The 18,841-nt window shown below is 38.9% G+C and overlaps 1 protein-coding gene across 5 annotated transcripts in view; it reads left to right on the top strand.

Annotated features, from left to right (window-relative positions):
• Window positions 1-488: 488 nt before the first annotated feature.
• atp11c (ATPase phospholipid transporting 11C) overlaps window positions 489-18,841 on the top strand; it is a 52,169-nt gene continuing 33,816 nt past the window's right edge. For all 5 annotated transcript variants that reach the window (XM_043256778.1, XM_043256777.1, XM_043256775.1 and 2 more), the window contains exon 1: window positions 489-1,022. In XM_043256778.1, coding sequence (XP_043112713.1) covers window positions 996-1,022 — 27 coding nt within the window. In that variant the 5' untranslated portion in view covers window positions 489-995. The remainder of the gene's footprint in view (window positions 1,023-18,841) is intronic.

Here is an 18,841-nt window from a genome sequence, read left to right as displayed (position 1 = left end):
TCAACAGGCTGAAAGCGTGAGTATAGGGGTTGAGCGAATTTTGGTAAAACGCATTTTGTCTCATCCCAGACACGACCGCGTAATATGATTTAGGGCTTATATCTTACTATATCTTAATTATATTTTATTATTATATTATAATGCATTGAATGCAATTGCATTTGTAATGTAATTTGATTAATATTTTGACGTTGACCTTGTTATTTATATAAAAATATATTCTGGAATGTCCATGCTTTGTCACATGATACACTGCCAAATAAAGAAAAATAACAGCAGTACCAGTACGTGAGTATTTCCATTTAACCTTACAATGGCAATTACATCAACGTTACAGACAAAATACGTTAATTTAAACTGTACAAGTTTTGGCAAATGCAAAATAAATGAATAAAAAAAAAAATCGTACCCAACCAAAAATACATTTCCCAGAAACCTGCGGCATGTGATGACGGCACCGAGGGGCGGGGCTTGTTGTCGTAGCGGCTCTTGCGTTAGGAGTGTAAAATGTGTTTGACAGGAATCTGAACGAGAGGAGGGGGCGGCGGCACACGAGTGGAAATCCGCACCTTCAAGAGATCGCCATCACTTTTTTTCCCCCTCGCGTGCAGTCCGTTAACCGAGGGGAGGCGAATGATTTGAATGATTTGGAGGCTCAGCAACAGGGCACGCAGAGTACAGGATGCCGCTGAGTGAATCAACCCCGCGCGCGGGGAGCTCCCGCGACTAGCGCCGCGCAAAGTATCCAAAAAGGAGAATGCGAATGGTTAGAGAGGACAGGATTCAATTAATATGGAAACGATGTAGCTTCACCGCCGCATTGCATATAGCTCGGGGAAACAGGTTAGAAAGTAGATAGCTAAATAGGGCGCATTTTGCCGTCATACATGCAAACTTACTCATCATCAAGCTCAACTAGCCTGTAGTTGGCTGCAACAAAAGGAACAGCTGCTCGACAGTGTCTTCAGATACCAAAGAAGACAGAAGAATTAAAGATGTTACGGAGGAGGCTCAACCGATTGGTATGTACGGCGCTATACGTGTTACTTTAAAGAACATGTAATCGAGTGTGTAACGATCAGCCCGAGTCTGACATCAGGGCGCCTGTCGACGAAACGTCTCAGATGCTGCATAAGTGGAGCGTTTATTTAAAAACTAGGGAGCCACCCTGCACAAAGCTGCGAGTTTCTCAACACCACCAAAGCTGTAATTAGTTGAGGTATGCAGTCAACTTCCTGTTAACACTGGCCAGCTGTTGCTAAGCGAGTCGTGCCACGCACGTTAGCGATTCAAAACATGAGTTTACGGGCTTTAGTGGCCGTGAAAATGTTTGTGAAGTTGACGGTTGTTTGAGACGCCTTTTGAGCTGGCTACCTAGGGTTAGGGGTTTGAGCTGGCTACCTAGGGCAGGCTGGGTTTGAGACGCTGGCGACGCCTCTGCTGTGGTGGAGATAATCGTTTTAGGCAGCTCGTTCAGATGTGTCCTGCCAATTTTTTTTCTTCCCTTTTTTTAAGTTGAGCTGCATTCCTGATAGCGCTAATCAAATAATACTGCTCAGTCTTGCAAGCTAAGCCCTTTAAGTGTTGTACTTGAATCCAATAATTAATTTCCTAATGCTCTGCGTTGCTGTCGCAACCTTTTAGATGCAAACTTTATTTGGGCACGTGATGCAGTAATTCTGCTCTTACCACATAATTGCAGAGCATCAGGGCAGTGCTGGAGGAGCTCTTGAGGTCTAATTTTGGGTTTAGGATGAAGCCTGCCTTTAGTCTTAGCTGTTTTAGGCTGTGGTGGTGGAATACTTGTAATCAAATTTCTCCCTGTTTGTGCTTGAATAATGTTGTAATTCACCCTTACAAATGAATTCACTATGCCTGTGTATCCTTAAAGGGATAGGTCATCATAACATAAACATTTGTTTCCTCACGTCACGTTATTTGGATCCTCCATGACTGCTTTCTTCCACTGAACACATGAAGAGGAAGAGAATGATAAGTGATTCTATCTTTATATCAAAAAAGAAAGGAGCAGTGAAACTTTACATGGAAGAAAGAAATTCAGTTCAAGTTAGGAACAACATAAGGGAGATTTAATCATTACACCACTGTGCCTTTGATGTGGCTGTGTCTTCTAATGTTGATTTTTATAAATTGTCTAATATTTTATTTTTTATTGTATTCCTATTTTTTTTTTATATTTTGGTCAATGTGAGCAAACCACATCCCCACTTGCTTAATCGTGTACTACTTGCATAAGCCAGACCTTGATCTAGGTTTAATTCCCTTACTAAGTTTTTTTGAACCTGAAATTATTAGCCAGGATCACGGTTGCAACTAATCGAGTAGCTGTACACCAACCAACTTCTTGATTCAACCAACCCTCTCTATATTTTTTAAATTCATCCCATTTTAGGCTCAGTTCGCACAGAACATATTGGGGAATGAAGGGGAATGAAGGGATCCAACAGTCCCCTCATTCGTGTCCAGCATGAAATAAAAATTTTGTGTTCTGCATCTTAATGTGAAAAATTCATCCGATATTGTTTTAATATCAATCGGTTTGCGATTCTAGCCATGATTTTGGCGCCTGAGACAAATTTAGAAAATTCAAAAAGATTCCTATAATCCTAGGCTAAAATCTGAAGTCTTGGATCATTAGTTCGACATCAGTTCGATTAATGGCTGCTGAGATCATATTTTACCTCAGACGAAATTCTGGCAGTGTGTAGTCCTGCAGTGTGACTTCTATGACGAACAACAAGACGAGCATGATCAGCATTTATGCTAGAGATTTCTTCTATATGCCATAAACTCCAGCGCTTTCGTCCTCTGCTCGCAAAATTAATTTGATATGTTACCTTTGCTATGATCACCGGTTGCGCCGCTGTTTTCTTGTGGGCATGTGGTGTTGCTTATAATATTCTTTTTAAATAATCTGGTTATCCCCGTGCAATGCAGCTCGTGCCATTAATTTTATGTAAACTCTGAACAACATGTTTTTTCATGATCATCACGACTGAGATAAAGGCATGACAAGTACAATCTTAAAAGAATTGCAGTGTGAGCCCTGGCTTAAGGCAAACCCAAACCAGCCTGTTTATTCATGGCCAAAAAGCTGATTGGATGATTTTGAAAAATTTCCACATCTCTTCTGGTCGGTTATATAGGTTCCTCTTTTATGTTGAGCTGGTTTTACTGCCTTGTCTCTTTTTATAGTGTAACTCTCCTATAACCTGTTGGTGCCATTAGGCTAAATCATGCTGCTGGCAGTGTGTGCGCTATAGATACCAGCAATAATAGACCAATATAATGATAACATGCTCTGTATTGCCGCAGGTCTTCAAATGTTACTCAAGTCAGCATATTCTCTTGCCCTATGGGCTTTGCTATCTTTTTGTACAATTCGTAAATAACGTTTGTGTGGCCGCCATAGCTGTTGTCACTGATGCAGACAGTATTGTTATTAAAGCATCGCAAGCCATTCTTCTCAAATAACATGGATAACGGTTTACTGGAAAGTCAAGGTCTGTGTAAACCCGTACGAGCCGGAATCTTCTGTTTTGATGTGCTGCTAGATCTGCAGACTTGGAAACGTCATTAATATTGTGTTAGCTGCTACCGCGATGCACCTTCCTGTTCTCTTACAGGAATGCTAAATCTTGGCGCTTTTGATGTTCTCTCAGCCCTTGAAGATAGTGGCCTGTTGTGTCTTGGCTGGTGGTCTGGAGGAAATGTGATAGCATTCAGGTTTGAATCTCTTTCGTAGCGATGGGAAAACAATATGGACAGATATGAAAGGTGTACTTTTCCAGAAACGCCTGCTTCTTGTTTTTTGCGGGTGAGTGCTGAGTTAGTTTAGGGAAATGCAACAGTTGGTCAAACGTGTGTCAAACATGTTGAGCGCTAGTGCCTTGAATATTTAAGAGCTGTACAATAATGATTAAATTGATAATCCCAATTATCCAGAGAATACATTTTCAAGATAAGTAACCAGTGGGTCAGTATCGCCTAATCATAAGAAGCAGAAATTGTGATTATGGTTGAAGTATGATTAATCATGCAGGCTTATTATTTACAGACATTCTCTGAATGGTCTATTTTACTTTAGTTAGACTTCAGAGTAGCTGTTGACACATCTACTGTACACACAGGCCCCGTCTGACTGGATTTCTCTATGTTGCGCTGTCACTTCTCTCTGAGCATTTATCGTAGGTCCTTCCTTTTCAGCAGTTAAAGGTGAAGTCAGAACTTCCTTTGGTGCGTATGATGCTCTCTTAGGAAAGACTTTGCCTCTTTGAAGCAAACCCCCGAGGAGATCTGAAGATGGAGCTGTGCAGATGTTATTAACCGTGGCTTACCCAAAGAACACTGCAAATGTTTGATGTGCGAGGGTCCTTTTTCTCTCCTCTCTGTAGTTTTTTACCATCTGTAATACTTTTTTTTTAATACATTTTGCGTTATTGTGAAACATCCATGGGATGTTTGTCTTTTCTTTCAACCATCTTTTTCATTTTATCGGGATGTTTTTTGATGCGGCAACAACAGGAAAAGACATGAAATGGTGGGTGGGAGAATATGTGCTACAGGGAAATTAGAAAATAACTGAAACCCGGAAGCCACACTTCCCATCATGCTGCACCTTTTTTTGTAGTTGTATTGTACTGCAGTTTTCCCAAGAAAGTAGTGACAGACTTTTGTTCCCTATTGTGACGTACATCTGAGTGAAACGTTGACGAATCGGTGCTATCCATCTGATTTTGAGATGTGGATGTTGCACTGAAATGAATGTAAGTTTAGGCAGAGATGAAGCTCACTGAATGATAGGAGCAGAATGGCATACAAGAAAAATATCTTTTCATTGGAAGATTGAGTTATGACATTTTAGTAAAAACATTAAGCCTATACATGGATTACATTACCAATAAAATCTATAAAAGTAATTTACAAAATGGAAAGGTTGAACTTTCATTTCATGCTGGCTTTAAAACTGACCAGTGTCCCTGAGTATTATTGCTGGCACAAGTCCCACAAATTCTGGCATATTGAAAGCTTGCATGTGCATCATGCACCAGCTTCTTGCTCTGTGTAGAAGCATAGGGTACATCAAATTTTAAGCTTTTCCCATCACTATATGCAACTGCTGAGATGATCTCCATGAGTGTATATGATATTGTTTTCAGCAGTGCCGAAATTTGAACCCAGAAAGGGCTTTTAGTACCCTTCGTGATTGACTGTCTTGTCCGTGCTTTGTCCGAGTAGTCAGGCGTACTGTCACGCAAGGGCCGCTCCGTCCTGCTCCACTCCGTTGCTTCCACTGTGGTGTGTCCTAGCTGCTAATCAGTCGACCGTCTGGCTGTGCCTACAAAGGATGTTTTTGGGTGTCCGGGTGGTGCAGGAGAGCATCATAAACAGAAGCCGCCGGCCTCAGGGAACCCAGTGTGCAGGCTCGTTGGAAAGCAGCCGCTGTCAGACAGCTCACCCAACACTCATGTGCGTGCGTGTGTGTGTGTGTGTGTGTGTGTGTGCACTCTGTGAGGAGTTCTCACTCCCCAGGCACTGCAGCTGTGTGCGTGTGATCTGTCAAATACCCGTCTTTACGAGGTGTAAACGTAAACCCAGTAGGTTGTGTCTCAAGTGAATGTAAACAGGTGGAAATCAGATATGTGTTGCCTTTGAATCTGTGCATAAGGTTTCAAATGCAGCTTACCATGCTAGCTAGGAAGTGGGATCATTACAGCTCTTCAAGATAACTTAAATAAGCGCTTTAGATTCTGTTTTGCACATCTTCATCTTGTGTTTACACTGTAAAGAAAAAAAGATTCCGAGTCGCATTTTCCTGTAGGTAGCATATTTTCTTGAACATAGCGTAGTGGCTTCTTTTAAAGCATTACACCATACTTCCCTAAAACCTTTGTGTAGTAGTGTACAAAAGTAGGTAACACCTTTTTTTCATGTTTCATGTTCTTTTGTGGATGCATATTGCAGAATATTACATGCTGCAGAATTACACTCAGTGCTGAAACTATTTCCGCTGTGAAGCTCAGTGTGAATGCTGTGATCTGTCAATATGTGCACCTAAAAGAATATATGCACCTTTTTGCCTTAAATCACACAAGATTGTGAAACAAGCCTTGGCCTGAGAAAGAAAAATTGCTCATTTATTGTAACAAGTCTGCTTTTTAGTCCAACCAGACAGCACAGAATCAGTATAGATATTTGTAGATATAATTAATTACACTTAATAATCATGGAGTAAGTGCCATTTTAAAGCATTTATATTTTATTTAATTACTTTTCACTTCAAATTCTGAATGTTAAGTGGAATACTTTATACTTTCACTAAGTGTTCTCTAGTAGGGATGAGCGATACAGCCTGAAAATGATATCACGATGTTTGAAATCCTTTTCCAATGAACTACTGTCATTGATGACAGACTACCTACTTCGAAGTGAAAATCTATTATCATAAGGTGGCAGAAGCCGCATTATAGTGCAAAAGTAGTGACCAGTGTTGGGCAAGTTACTTACGAAAAAATAAATAAATTGGTTACTTCTCGTGAAAGTCTTTTTGCTATTTTCAGATGAATATTTGGTGTATCCGATACGTAATCAAGCCGCTATATAATTGATATCACGATATGGCACTTTTTTAATTAGGCAAAAATGTATACCGGTATTATTGTGGATGGTATTATATGGCACACCCCTATTTTCTAGTATTACAGTTGCTTTTGAGAACAAATCTTTCACTGAAATTTTTCAGAGATTAATAAAATTTTAGCGACAACTAAACAGTAAATGCATCATGCCTCCATGCATGCGTCCAGCCTCGCTGTATATTATAATGGGAAGTGCTTAAAAATTACTTTTTTTTTTTTTTTTTTTACAGGGCGGCTCATGCTTTGAAAATGCAGTTCACCGTCTATTCAAAACAGATTAGCATTAGCCTTGTCCGTGGTATTTTGTGTAAGCTGCTCTTTGTGTTAGACCAGTGACCATCTTATAGCATTACAGGAATAAGATATGGCTCCAATTGTTCTGACCGTCTAAAAATGCTTCTCAGCTGGAATTTTAAGCTCCATCTCGGAACAACCACCTGACCATCACAAACAGACCCTAATCGTCACTGACCACCTGTTGCAGGGGTAGTAGCACTGATGATAATCATGTTGATGGTGTGACGGACTTTTCAGGGTAAGTGGCGGAGGGTGAGGGGCCCACATTGGCTTGCCTGGGCCAGTGATTTATTGGCCTTGTTTCATCAGGAGAGCCACATATTGATTAGAGTCCTGCTCCGTTTTGCTGCCATTTGTCTTGTCCCTCCCGAACTGGCTGGCAGACAGAAATGCTTATGCTGACTACTTCTTCTTCTTTCCCTCTCCCTCTCTCTCTCTCTCTCTCTCTCTCTCTCTCTCTCTCTCTCTCTCTCTCTCTCTCTCTCTCTCTCTCTCTCTCTCTCTCTCTCTCTCTCTCTCTCTCTCTCTCTCTCTCTCTCTCTCTCTCTCTCTCTCATTGCACTTCGGCTCCCCATAATGAAAACTCAGCCAGCCGCACAAGGCTGAACCCTACATCCCATCAGAGTGAGGATGGGTGAGAGAAAACTGTGCAGAAAGCAGACAAGGCAATGAAAGTGCATGTGCAGATCTACCTGTTGTATCCCTCCGTTACCTTCCATGTATAATAGACAGGCTTTCAGAGGCTGATTGCCACAGCGAGGGCGTTGCAGATCAAGGAGCGTGCGGGTCTATCACTAAAAGCAAGGCTGAATTCTCAGTTTGTCATTTTAAATAATTTACGTGGCTCGTTTTTAAAATTCTCCTCACAGCGTTCCTCCCTTCCCAGCTGTATATCGTCACCAAGGCTTGTGCACTTGAAATGCATTCCTGTCATCCATATATTTATAAAGCCTCATCCTGAGATTCCCTGTGTTGTGCCCTAGCTACCGGCAATACCCCAAGAGCGCTCGCTCCGCAGTGTGAAGAGAATAATGAAAAGTGTAAGTGTGTGAAAGGGAAACGGAAAGTTTGAGTTAAGAGTTTTTTTGGTACTTTTGCTTCTGCAGGCAAAAAAGAGACACTTTCCACTTATACCAGCAAAAGCAAAAGGACCCATTACGCGGCCTTGATGCGCACCCGCACACGCTCTCGGAGTTCCCGGGTTAAATAACGGGCTCTGATGAGAACCGGATGAGCCCACGCTGGAGCTTTCCCATCAGTCCGCTGCAGGGAGAGAAATGAATCTTTACTCAGCTCACCGGTGCCTGTGAGCGTAGCCGTGGCCCTGCAGCTCAAACTGCTTGCCTCCTCAGCAACCTCGGCGCATCGTAGCGCACATTAGTTTCCTTTTGCTGTTGCGCTCTTCGACAGAGCTAGCTTTTTCTCTGTCCCTTCAAACACAGTTTGCTGTAATTAATTCAATGGTAATTACAGTCAGTGATGCTAAATGTATAGTAAAAGATAATGGCATCAGAGCCACAAGAGCTGAGATGCAGATTTTTTTCGACATGTCAGCATTTAGATGCAAATATCCGATGTTAAGCGGTAGCTAGACAGACTCCCTCTTTGCCATCACTCCTTCCTCTGCCCCTCCCCCTCCTTTTCTCTCTCTGGGATGAAAGCCACAGTGCAGTCAAACTGATTAGTTTATCCAAAGACACACCATGCAAAGGAGGAGACATGATAGTACCTAAATTAAAGCCATGGAGCTATTGTCTCTCCGACATGCTAGCTGGAGAGAGTTCTCTATTGCTTGCATGCATTCTTCTGCACTATAATTTAAAGTACTTATTTTGTAGTGTGCTTATATTTTTTAGATGTAATGATTTGATATGTTAAGACTTTTCTGAACGCCTTCTGTGGCTTTAAACAATGATAATTCTTACAAAGTGAATATTTTTGTTGGCACGTTATTATTATTTTATTATTTATTCAAATTAACTTTAATGAATTTGCTTCATCGTTTGTATAATATCATATACATTTAGTTTACTAGTGTTTAGCCCTTTTAGCTCAAATGGGTCAATTCCCAATATACTGCAGCTGGATTTTTATTTAATGATTTTTATTTGTAAATTTATGCTGTCATTGCATAGCATAGAGCATTTTTTTTCCTCATCGTATTTTCATTAACTTTATGATTTAGGTAGTTTAATTTAATATCATCATTTGCTTCGTCAAAAGATTTGTCTGTTATTTAGTTAAAAAGATTAAAGGGATCGTTCACCCAAAGGGGGAACTCTTCATAGTTCTTAGAACTATTGGAAGTATTCACTTTGCACCGCAGCTACTAAGAATGTATTTAATTCTAGGAACTATTCAGAGGAACTAACGTAGATCCTATTTCAGTGTAGGGTCTAAAATGTCTAAAATCTGTGTGTGTGTGTGTGTGTGTGTGTGTGTGTGTGTTTATTTTTTTTTTCTCATCCTCGATGATATGTAACACTGCAAGCTGTCATAGGAGATTTAGTCAGATTTTCGTGCTCTTTCATTGTGTTTGTTTACCAGAATTTTACATAGCTATGAGAATACTTTTTTATGTATGAAAGAAACCAACATTATTGATTTTATTAAACTTTCTAAATATGTAGAGGATATTGACATAGAGGAGAAGAATAATTTTTGCTTCTTAAAATGACTTTTGAACCCGTGTTGTTAATGACGTCCTTATGTTTTTGAGCCTTAAACATGGTAGTTGCATATCTCAGATTTAATCAAAAATGCCTTTATTTGTGTTATGAAGATAAAGAATTGGTTGAATGACAGAATTGACGGTTTTCATTTTTGGGTGCACTATGCCTGAGTGGCTTTAAAGTCCAGGTGTTCATGATTTATCTTGCAGACCAAGTTGAAAGGCATGTTTCAAGTGTCCTTAAAGACAACACGCAACGGCATTCACAGCCCCGTTACCTTTCGACAATATTCAGAGTGAAATATTGTATAAAACAGGACTTCTTTTGATTGGATCGATGTGGATATGCTGATACATGTATGGGATAATGCACACTGTCAGGGTTTATTTTGTTTTAATGATTGGCTGACTGCACATTTTTGCTGCTTATTACTTGACTACAAAAATAGATTAGTAAATGAATTCAAGATTTATGTGAGAGGAAAAGATGTGTGTATCGAACTTGCTATATAAGTGAATGAAGCTAAAAAGCAATCAGCTATGGGACAATGAATTGAAACGGTCATTATACACACATTTAACTGCAAAACGTCACCACTGGCCAATCAGATCCAAATATTTGAAGGAGAACAGCAATATAGATGAATAATATTTTTCCCACCTGTGGGACCCGATGAATCTTGTATTACAAGAGACATTAAGAGAGTAAATAGTCATAAAGTTTGATTTAATGTTGTCTTCGAAGTGTAATAATGTGTGTAATGATGATTAATGAATGTACTGTTATCTCAGTAATGTTCATAAACAAGTTCCCAGCTTCACTGACGGCAAGCTGTCATCACAAGTCATGTTCTCTTTGTGCAGACAACAGCACACCAGCTTCCTGTTGTTTTCCATCCCTCAGCTTTTCCTTAAACTTTCACCTCTCGTAATCTCGCATGTCTCTGCAGACTCGGTCTGAGAGCTGGGCTTAAGCCAAGCAAGCTCAGACCAGTTTGCCTTTTTTTCGCTTGCAGTTCAGAGCAAGAACAGGCTTGTCTTCCTTAGCGAGCTTCGCATCTTTATGTAATTTAGGTCGAAAAACAAAAGAAAAACAGAAAGCCATCAATCGCTTGCCCGAAAGCCATCGGCGAAAACTCATCTCACACATCATTTGAGCTTGCAGAATCCCTAGATGTAGTTTAGTTACTTTCTTTTTCCTGCGTCTGTCCTTTTTTCTTCTGTCAGTGAGGCCATGTTAATATAGGCCAGGCCACAGTACAGAGTGTCTACCGCTGCTCAGACTTCTCTCACTACCAGTCTTCACTTCACCGTGTCGTTGGTGCTATTAATATCCTCCTGGTGCCACCCTGTATTCTGCACTTGATGGAGAATAAAAGACTTGGGAGTCAAGGCATTGTGGTATCTGCTGTACTCCGTGGTAACTACTACCAGTATAAAATGTGATGAATGCCTTTTATTCAGGTTTATTATCTGGTAATGCGCAAAACGTGCAGAAGCAGCAGCTGAAGTCCTAATGCAAGGCTGATGATGTTGATTTTACTTGATGCATTTCATTTTTTTGTCCACGAAAGCTCAATCTAAATCAGATCTAAACGATGTTCTATGCCAGACAAAATTGTTAATTTAATTTAGCTGTGTAAATGTAGGCTTGATGTCGAAATAATGTGGGTTATGTTATGATTTGTGGGAACTGCTCTGCCTCGCATAACTGTAGTGCAGTTGTAGCCAGATATCTTGTTTTATTTGGCTTTAAGCTCGTTGAGCGTTTCACTTTTGTAAAGCACAAAACCGGCGCAGTGAGTGCTGCCCACATCATTTAGAACAGTTCAGAGATGCAGGAAACCTTTATTGGACATGTTTTTATACATGTCAGATAATCTTTTGATGCAATTTTCTGTGTGTCAAAAGAAGTGTGTGACTTCCATGTGGGGCACTGGTAAAGTTTGTTGCAAATTCTGCTCATGTAAATTTAAACACATCAGTTTTATTGAAATTTTATAAATGACTCATGATCAGTGAAAGTGGAAAAAAAATAAAAAAAATATTACAGTAAAGATGTGCCATTAGGGTGAAATTATATTATATAATTTTTTCTTCTATTAAATGTTTTGTTTTATTTTATATTATTACATTTGAGTGCAACTCAGAAGAATAATCACGTTAAAGCATTACAAATTAAATACTCAAAGTACTTATAATATTAAAATAGTTATAAAATATAACATTTTCTCATTTGTATTACTATTTAGTGCTGTCAAACAATTAATCGCTTCCAGAAAATGTACATATGTGTGTATAATGTGTTCTATTTATTATGTGTATATATAAATACAAACACATTTAAGAACAAAAATGATATATTAAATATATTAAATCTTTATTTATAATATAAAATATAAGAATATTATATACAATTAAATATTTTCAAAATGTATACTGTATGTGTGTGCAGTTTTATATTTACATTTTTATATATTATGATTTTTAAAAAAGTGGTAAACGTAAAATGTTACGTTTTCTGTTGTTATGAAACTATGTATTATAAATAGCATTTGAAATTGTAATTGTGTATTCATTATTGATCCCTACCGCTAATTTTGTTGGTTTTAGAAGTTGACCAACTCTGTTTTGCCCAATGAGAGTGGTTTGGATGTCTAAAAACATGCCCTTTTGGACTGGCTCAACTTTGCCTCTCTGTAAGCATCAGGTTATGAGTTGAGAGCAGTGAGTGGGTGTTGTATGGTTTAATACAGCCTTCACAAAGCCCCTTACACTTTACTCCAAGTCTCTAAATCCAAGCAGTTATTTTAAGCGTTCACTCCTTTCCTTTTTTCCCCCATCAGCGATCTTAATTACTAGGTCCTTTTTCAGTGTAGCAACAGTCTTGTTCCTCTAGCAACCAGCGTCTCCCTCTGTCAGCGTTCGGCCGCTCAGACGAAGCATCCTTGCAATTTTGAGTATTCAAATTAATATGCAAAGTCTGTAGTAGAGCATTTGTTTTGCTATTTGTTTGTGGTTATCACTACAGGAGTAGGCCGGTCACGTGTTGCATCTCATCAGCCCTGAGCCACAAGATCTCCACTGACATCCACTTTCAAGAGTATTTAGAAGCTCATTGTTCACTCAGTCATTCACACTCGACTTGAGCCTGTTCTGCTGCTTTCAAGCTGTCACTGTCACTTTGATGTCTTGCCTTCTTGCCCTATTTTCTTAGTATAGATTGCCTGCTGCTCTGAATGTCAGTGGTGGAATAGCACTGTGAATAAACCGCTTTGTTTGTCACCGTCTTGCTTGTCTTGTGTTTTTGCGTAATGTAAGGAATCTGGTTGTGTAGCTTTTCAGAAAAGGTGAAGAACCTGGGCACTGATGGATGTCTGAGGGCTCTGTCTTTCTGACAATCCCCAGGGCACATTCGAAATGCAAAATGTACATCTACTCAGGGAAGCGAAAGAGGAAGTTCATTGTAGGGAAACCCCTTCTCAGGTGATCCAAATTCTTGCCTCGTCTCCTTCTGTAGAACGCAAAATTATGTTTATTTTTGGTAATGCTTTATTTTAAGCTGTCATAATTCAGAGTAATCACCTAATTTAGGCTCTTAGTTGCATGAAATAAAATGTACTTATCACGCAAGTACAATGGCTACTACTAAGTTATAATTACAGTTTGTAATTATGTAGATGTAACGGGTGGCTACTGTTACACACCTTTAACAGTCTGTTACACAGCTACTTGCACTTAAGTACAATCTTGATTTAAGTAGCTTATGCATGTGTAATATTCTGTAATTTTAACGTAATTAGAAAGGTGTTACACATATTTAAACTGTGTATTAATGGGCTAAATCATGCTAAGGTGCAACTAGATAATGTGTACAGTATAGATACACATGAAGTACAATCTTGATATACTTCATTTCAAGTAGCTTAGACCTGTGTCCTTGAATTTATAATTGCGCTGTATAAAGTCTGCAACACAAGTAGCTGTGTAGCAGACTCTACAAGCTGTAAGTACAAACTGTTCCATTTATGTGCAACTGCTGCTACTAAGTACTTAACTAGGTATTTACTGCATTATGGACACCTTAATAGTCTTTTTTAAATCATTTACCATGCTTACAAAAAGATCCTCCCTGTACTATGCTTCACCAAGGGGTGTTACAATAATGTTGTACCCTGTACCAGAAAAAAAATGTTTATCCAAAAAGTTCAGTTGTGGTCATAAGACCTCTTTTTCAAGTTTCAGGTTTCCCATGTACTGTAGGTGAGATGTCATGTGACATGACTGTTGATGTATCTATTCAATCTGAAGCTTTTAACTCGTTGGTCACTTGCAGTATCCCTTTTCGAGGGCAGTCAGTTCGTGGTAGATTTACAGCTGTGCTGTACTCTTTCCATTACTTAATTATTAATTTAACTCAGAGGGTGTCCAAACTGCGGCTCGCTGCCTGTTCCGATGCGGCCTGGAGGATGTTTTAAAAATAGAACAGATTTTGGCCCGCTATTGTGAAATTATATGAAATTCTGAACGCTGAGTGTATCCGTCACAGCCAAATCTCAGCGCTTCACCTCCGCTGGTACGTTCTCTTCGCAGGTGCCACCGCACGTTCTCAGTCCACTGTGATTTTGTTCTGTAGTAAAACACTTGAGAATGTGCATTATGCAACGTGCCGTACAAGTTGACTTCAAAGAATTCTAAAATTGAAGTTGGAAATGTGTATGGGATACGGATCCTTTGAGATTTTGTTGGTTTTAGACGAACTGGGACGTGCGTGATGAGAGAAATAAGCTCTTTTGTACTTCAACTTTGCCGTGTTGTTCATCAAACATGTCAGGGGTGTTTAATATTTTGTATAGTTTGTAATTATTTTATTATTGAAAACACAATGCTTTATATGCATTACTGTTCAAAAGTTTAGGGATGCATGTTGTTTTTTTGGCTTGCATTTATTTGATAAAAAAATATGATGAAATCTGCAACATTGTAAAATATTTTTACAATTTTAAATACATTTTTTCCTGTTTTGACTAATTTTAAATATAATTCGCTACATTGTCCACCAGAAAGATGCAGCGTTAACCCTAACATTTATTTTAAGGTTTGAGTGAGTTGTAAATAAAATAAGAAAATATTATGAAACTCTGAATTAGAGCTTATGATTTGTTTAAAAAAGTAAAACACATTATACATTAATGAATAAATCAGTGTATATATATAAAAATATTTCATCTACAAGTGTCAGGTTTGTCTTCTTTTTTTTTCCTGTAAGCTATAGCTTCAGACCTTTAAAAGTCCCATGGCATAAAAATGTCACTTTGGTTTTTCAACATTAATGTTGCCCCAGCGGCTAGAAATGGCGACAGGTGTAAAACAAGCCCTGGGTATCCTGCTTCCCCTTTGAAAAAATGGAAGAAAATCTGTGTTGTTTTGAAAGAGCTGTCTTCCCTTTGTTTTGCATTCAGCTAGCCTGACGTAATTGTGACGTCATTACATTTGATTGGCCTGGTCGTGTGTCACTCGGGGGCGAAAAAAGGCCAATCAGAAGAGAGGCTCGTTAATAGTAATTAGACAGGCCAATTCGGCTTATTCCGGTATCCGTTTGACATAAATAAAAAAAAATATACGAATGTGTATTTTTGCGTTTTCCGTGAACATGTGAGCATTGCTTGCCTTTGCAGACGTCTCTGCCATAATACTGTGGTGTTGTGGGTGTTTGCTAAGGTCTTCGTAGTGGATTAGCAGGTTGCTATGCAGTTTCGAGGGTGTTCTGGATGGTTGCTAGGTAGTTGCTTGCTGGCCCAAGTCAAGCAGAGTCCACCTCCAAATTCGTTCCTCATTTTGGTGCCCAGATATTTAATATCCGCTTGGCAAAAATCATGAATCAAGTTTCTTAGATGCGTAATAGAACAGCCATGCGATTTTAAGGTATTATTCATATCTGTAGTATTTGCCCGACTTAAATACTTAAGAGTTTAAATCCCCAAGTATTAGGAGTCGTAGTAGTGAAGCGTTTGTATGCGCTGCTAATTATAACTGCAGCATGCCTTTCTGCCGAACACAGAGAGAAATGATATGATTTACAGCAATCAATCGTTAATTCAGCTGTTATTGCATGCACAGCAGTGTGGTGGATAGAGGTCACGCTATCGCTCTTTCATCTTTCAATCCACTCTTTATTTACTGCTGAGAAACACCGAACGTGAGGCGCAACAGCTTAGGGTTCAGGAAGTGTATTTATAAGTGATATATCACAGACCATTTCCCATCCCATTGCTCAACAGCGATGCAATCAATCATTTGCTGAGAGAGTTACTCCATCAGAAGCTGACTCTGTGTTTTTCTGCAACTTTAAAACGTTTCATCAGAATATTCATTACAGTTCCAGGTGCCTGGGCGGCAGGAGCAGCTCAGCTTGGCAATTTTGTCAGGAAGCCTCATTTATTTTACCTGGAAATAAAATATAAAGCCTTAAAAGCAAAAATAGGCATGGAAATCATGAGCCATGACTGTGCAATCTGTGGTTTGTCCATTTATCAAAGGTAGCTTTGTGTGAAAATGCAGACTATTTAAAAAACACACACACACACACACAGATACAGGGTGTTCTTGTAAATTTTAATGTGACAAAGTGGTTAAATGTGTGCTTAGCAAATGCTCTTTGTCAGTCTACCCACATGTTAAACTTTTCTGAAGTTAATTGCTAAATGTTAATAATTGTTTCAACATTTTTTTAGTCAGCTGAATAATATTGCCGCCTTTTAATTTGAAAGCATAGTCAAAATAAAAACAAGAAATCCATATAAATTAAGCCTTTTAGTTTCTAAATATGTTGTGATATGATAAAATGATGTAATTTTAGTCATTTAAGTCTATTAATCAGCACATAAATTGAGCGTGTTATATTTGGTAAACATGAACGCTTGTGTATGCGTTTGGTTTTCGGGTTTGGAACAACGTCACATTTTAAAGTGAGCTATCCATTTCAGTTCTCTTATTGTAGTTATGTGAAGATTCTTTAAAAGATTATTTTTCTATGATCCAACAAAAAATAGTTTGAAGTGACCTGAACAAGTGTAAATATTGACCCAGTTATCGTTTATTGAGGAACTCCTCTTTTATGAGAGGTAAACCTAGGCATTTGTCTGCAGTCATGGCACGCTTTCTGCTTTCTTCTGATGTGAGTGTCGGCCTCAAACACGTGGTGAGCCGTCTGCATCCGAGTAAGTGGTCGGCAGCTGTAATGCTGGCACAGACTGAATGCTGCTTTATGTTTCCATTGAAATCACAGCATGCTGAAGCCTGGAACCACTGCTGTGCTTGCGCATTTATTTGAAACCGTGTAAACATGATGTCTTTAAAGTCTAATTTGATATAGTAATGATACGCTTTACTCAATTCCCTAACGTCATGTTTATTCTGTGGCAGCTGCGTGGGCTCTCAATCGAGCAAACAATGTTTGTGTTATTGATCCTTCGCTGCTTTAGACAGTAGCGGAGAGTGGGGTAAGCTGTGCCACGTTTTATTGATTTGACCTCTAGTCAAGGAGAAATGAGAAAGAATCCCTCAGATACTTTAATGAAAACTGTTGTTGACAACATCAATGTATTTCCTGCATTTGGATGCAAAGCTAAATGTTGGTTGAGCCATTGGCGTGCTTTACATTTATTAAAAAATTAATAAATAAAACAAGATCATAGAAGTACTTTTTAGTTTACTTTTTTAGATCCGACTACGACAACTAACTTTGTCTACTCGGAAAATTAATTCCAACAATTTAAACAATTTCTAGCTAAAAATGTTTTCAGTTTCCATTTGCACCTCGCAGGCTACAGCCGTTATCGCATGTGCCAGTATATAGAAGGTGAAAAAATATATATCCAAATTTAAAAAAAAAACAGCAGGTGAAAAGTACCCGGATGACTTGTTCAAGAGCTACATGGAATCAATTTATTAATACACTTGTTTTCTTTCATTTCTGTTTGTTCATTTAAGTCATATTAGAATTTAACCATTAAAGCGCAATAACTCTTGAAAGAGAATTTGCGATCACGAACGCCTGCAACGGCGGCTTTCCATGCATGTCGGGAGTGCACTAGCACAGGATACTCCACTTTGCCAAGTCCAAGTTCTTCGTAACAGCACTGTTAAAGTTTTAGCAGGGTATCTCGATAACTATACTACGCAACATCAGCACATTCGATAGATGCTTTACTTTCTAGAGCAATGGGGAGAGTATTTGTAAATGTCAGTAAAGTGACGTAACTGATGTTTTTAGGTCACATCACAAAGTCAACAATCATCTAGTATGCCTGAATTTCATTCATTAGGCGAGTAAGTGATTTCGGGATGCAGACAGCCGCACATGATAAGCCTAAATAAATGGTTGTGTGACAAATTATGTACAGTTTGCTAGACTGAGTTTACCCACTGACACATTTTACTCCACTCTCTCTTATAGGCTAATGCGTTCTTGTGAAGCGAGAGTTTAGCAAAGCATGCATTTGTTCCTCTCCCTCAGTAATGGTAGTGGCTCTGTGAGGTCCGTTCTAGGTTGCACTTGACACCATGGTGAAGATAATTCCATCATTTTGCCCTTTCCTTACATTAGCGTTTCCATTGTTTGGCCTTGAATAAGCGGCTTTGAAAAGAGTATCACCAGCGTCTAGTACATTGAAAATGAAACAGGGCCCTATATTCTGACCCTCATTATGTTTAACACTGAACTCCCTTCAAAATCGATGCCAGTTCAATGGCATTTTTCTTATCTATCCTGTCCCCTGGCTTTTTTCTTCTTACGCTGTTTTTTTTTTTTTTTTTTTTTTTTTTTTTTTTTGCACGTGATTTGTATTCCATTTCCTATCTGTGTCTGTTCTGACAATGTTCCAGAATGATGCTGCTCTTGCGATCTGTCTGTTGTTGAGTAACTAAGATTTATACTGAGGCCTGTCATTGTTTGCTTGGTGGGTAACCTTGAGACGGCGCTGTAACGTTGCTCTTGTGGTTAATGAATCCGAATGAGAAACGCGCAGAAGAGATGTGCAAGATTCAGTTAAAAACACAAGTTCACTGACCTGCACTCTTAACCCGACACGGTAATCGATCACTATCAGAAGTGAACTTTTACACTGATTCATTGTATTTTGCACCATAATCAATCAATGGATCTTTCTGTATTCTTATGTTTTCACTTTTCAGAATAGCTAGGTATTTCTTT

Source organism: Puntigrus tetrazona, chromosome 14 (genome assembly GCF_018831695.1).
Source record: "Puntigrus tetrazona isolate hp1 chromosome 14, ASM1883169v1, whole genome shotgun sequence".
In the NCBI taxonomy this organism is placed as follows: Eukaryota; Metazoa; Chordata; class Actinopteri; order Cypriniformes; family Cyprinidae; genus Puntigrus; species Puntigrus tetrazona.
Note: the sequence above shows the minus strand (reverse complement) of the source record. Positions and strands in the feature narration are given on the sequence as shown.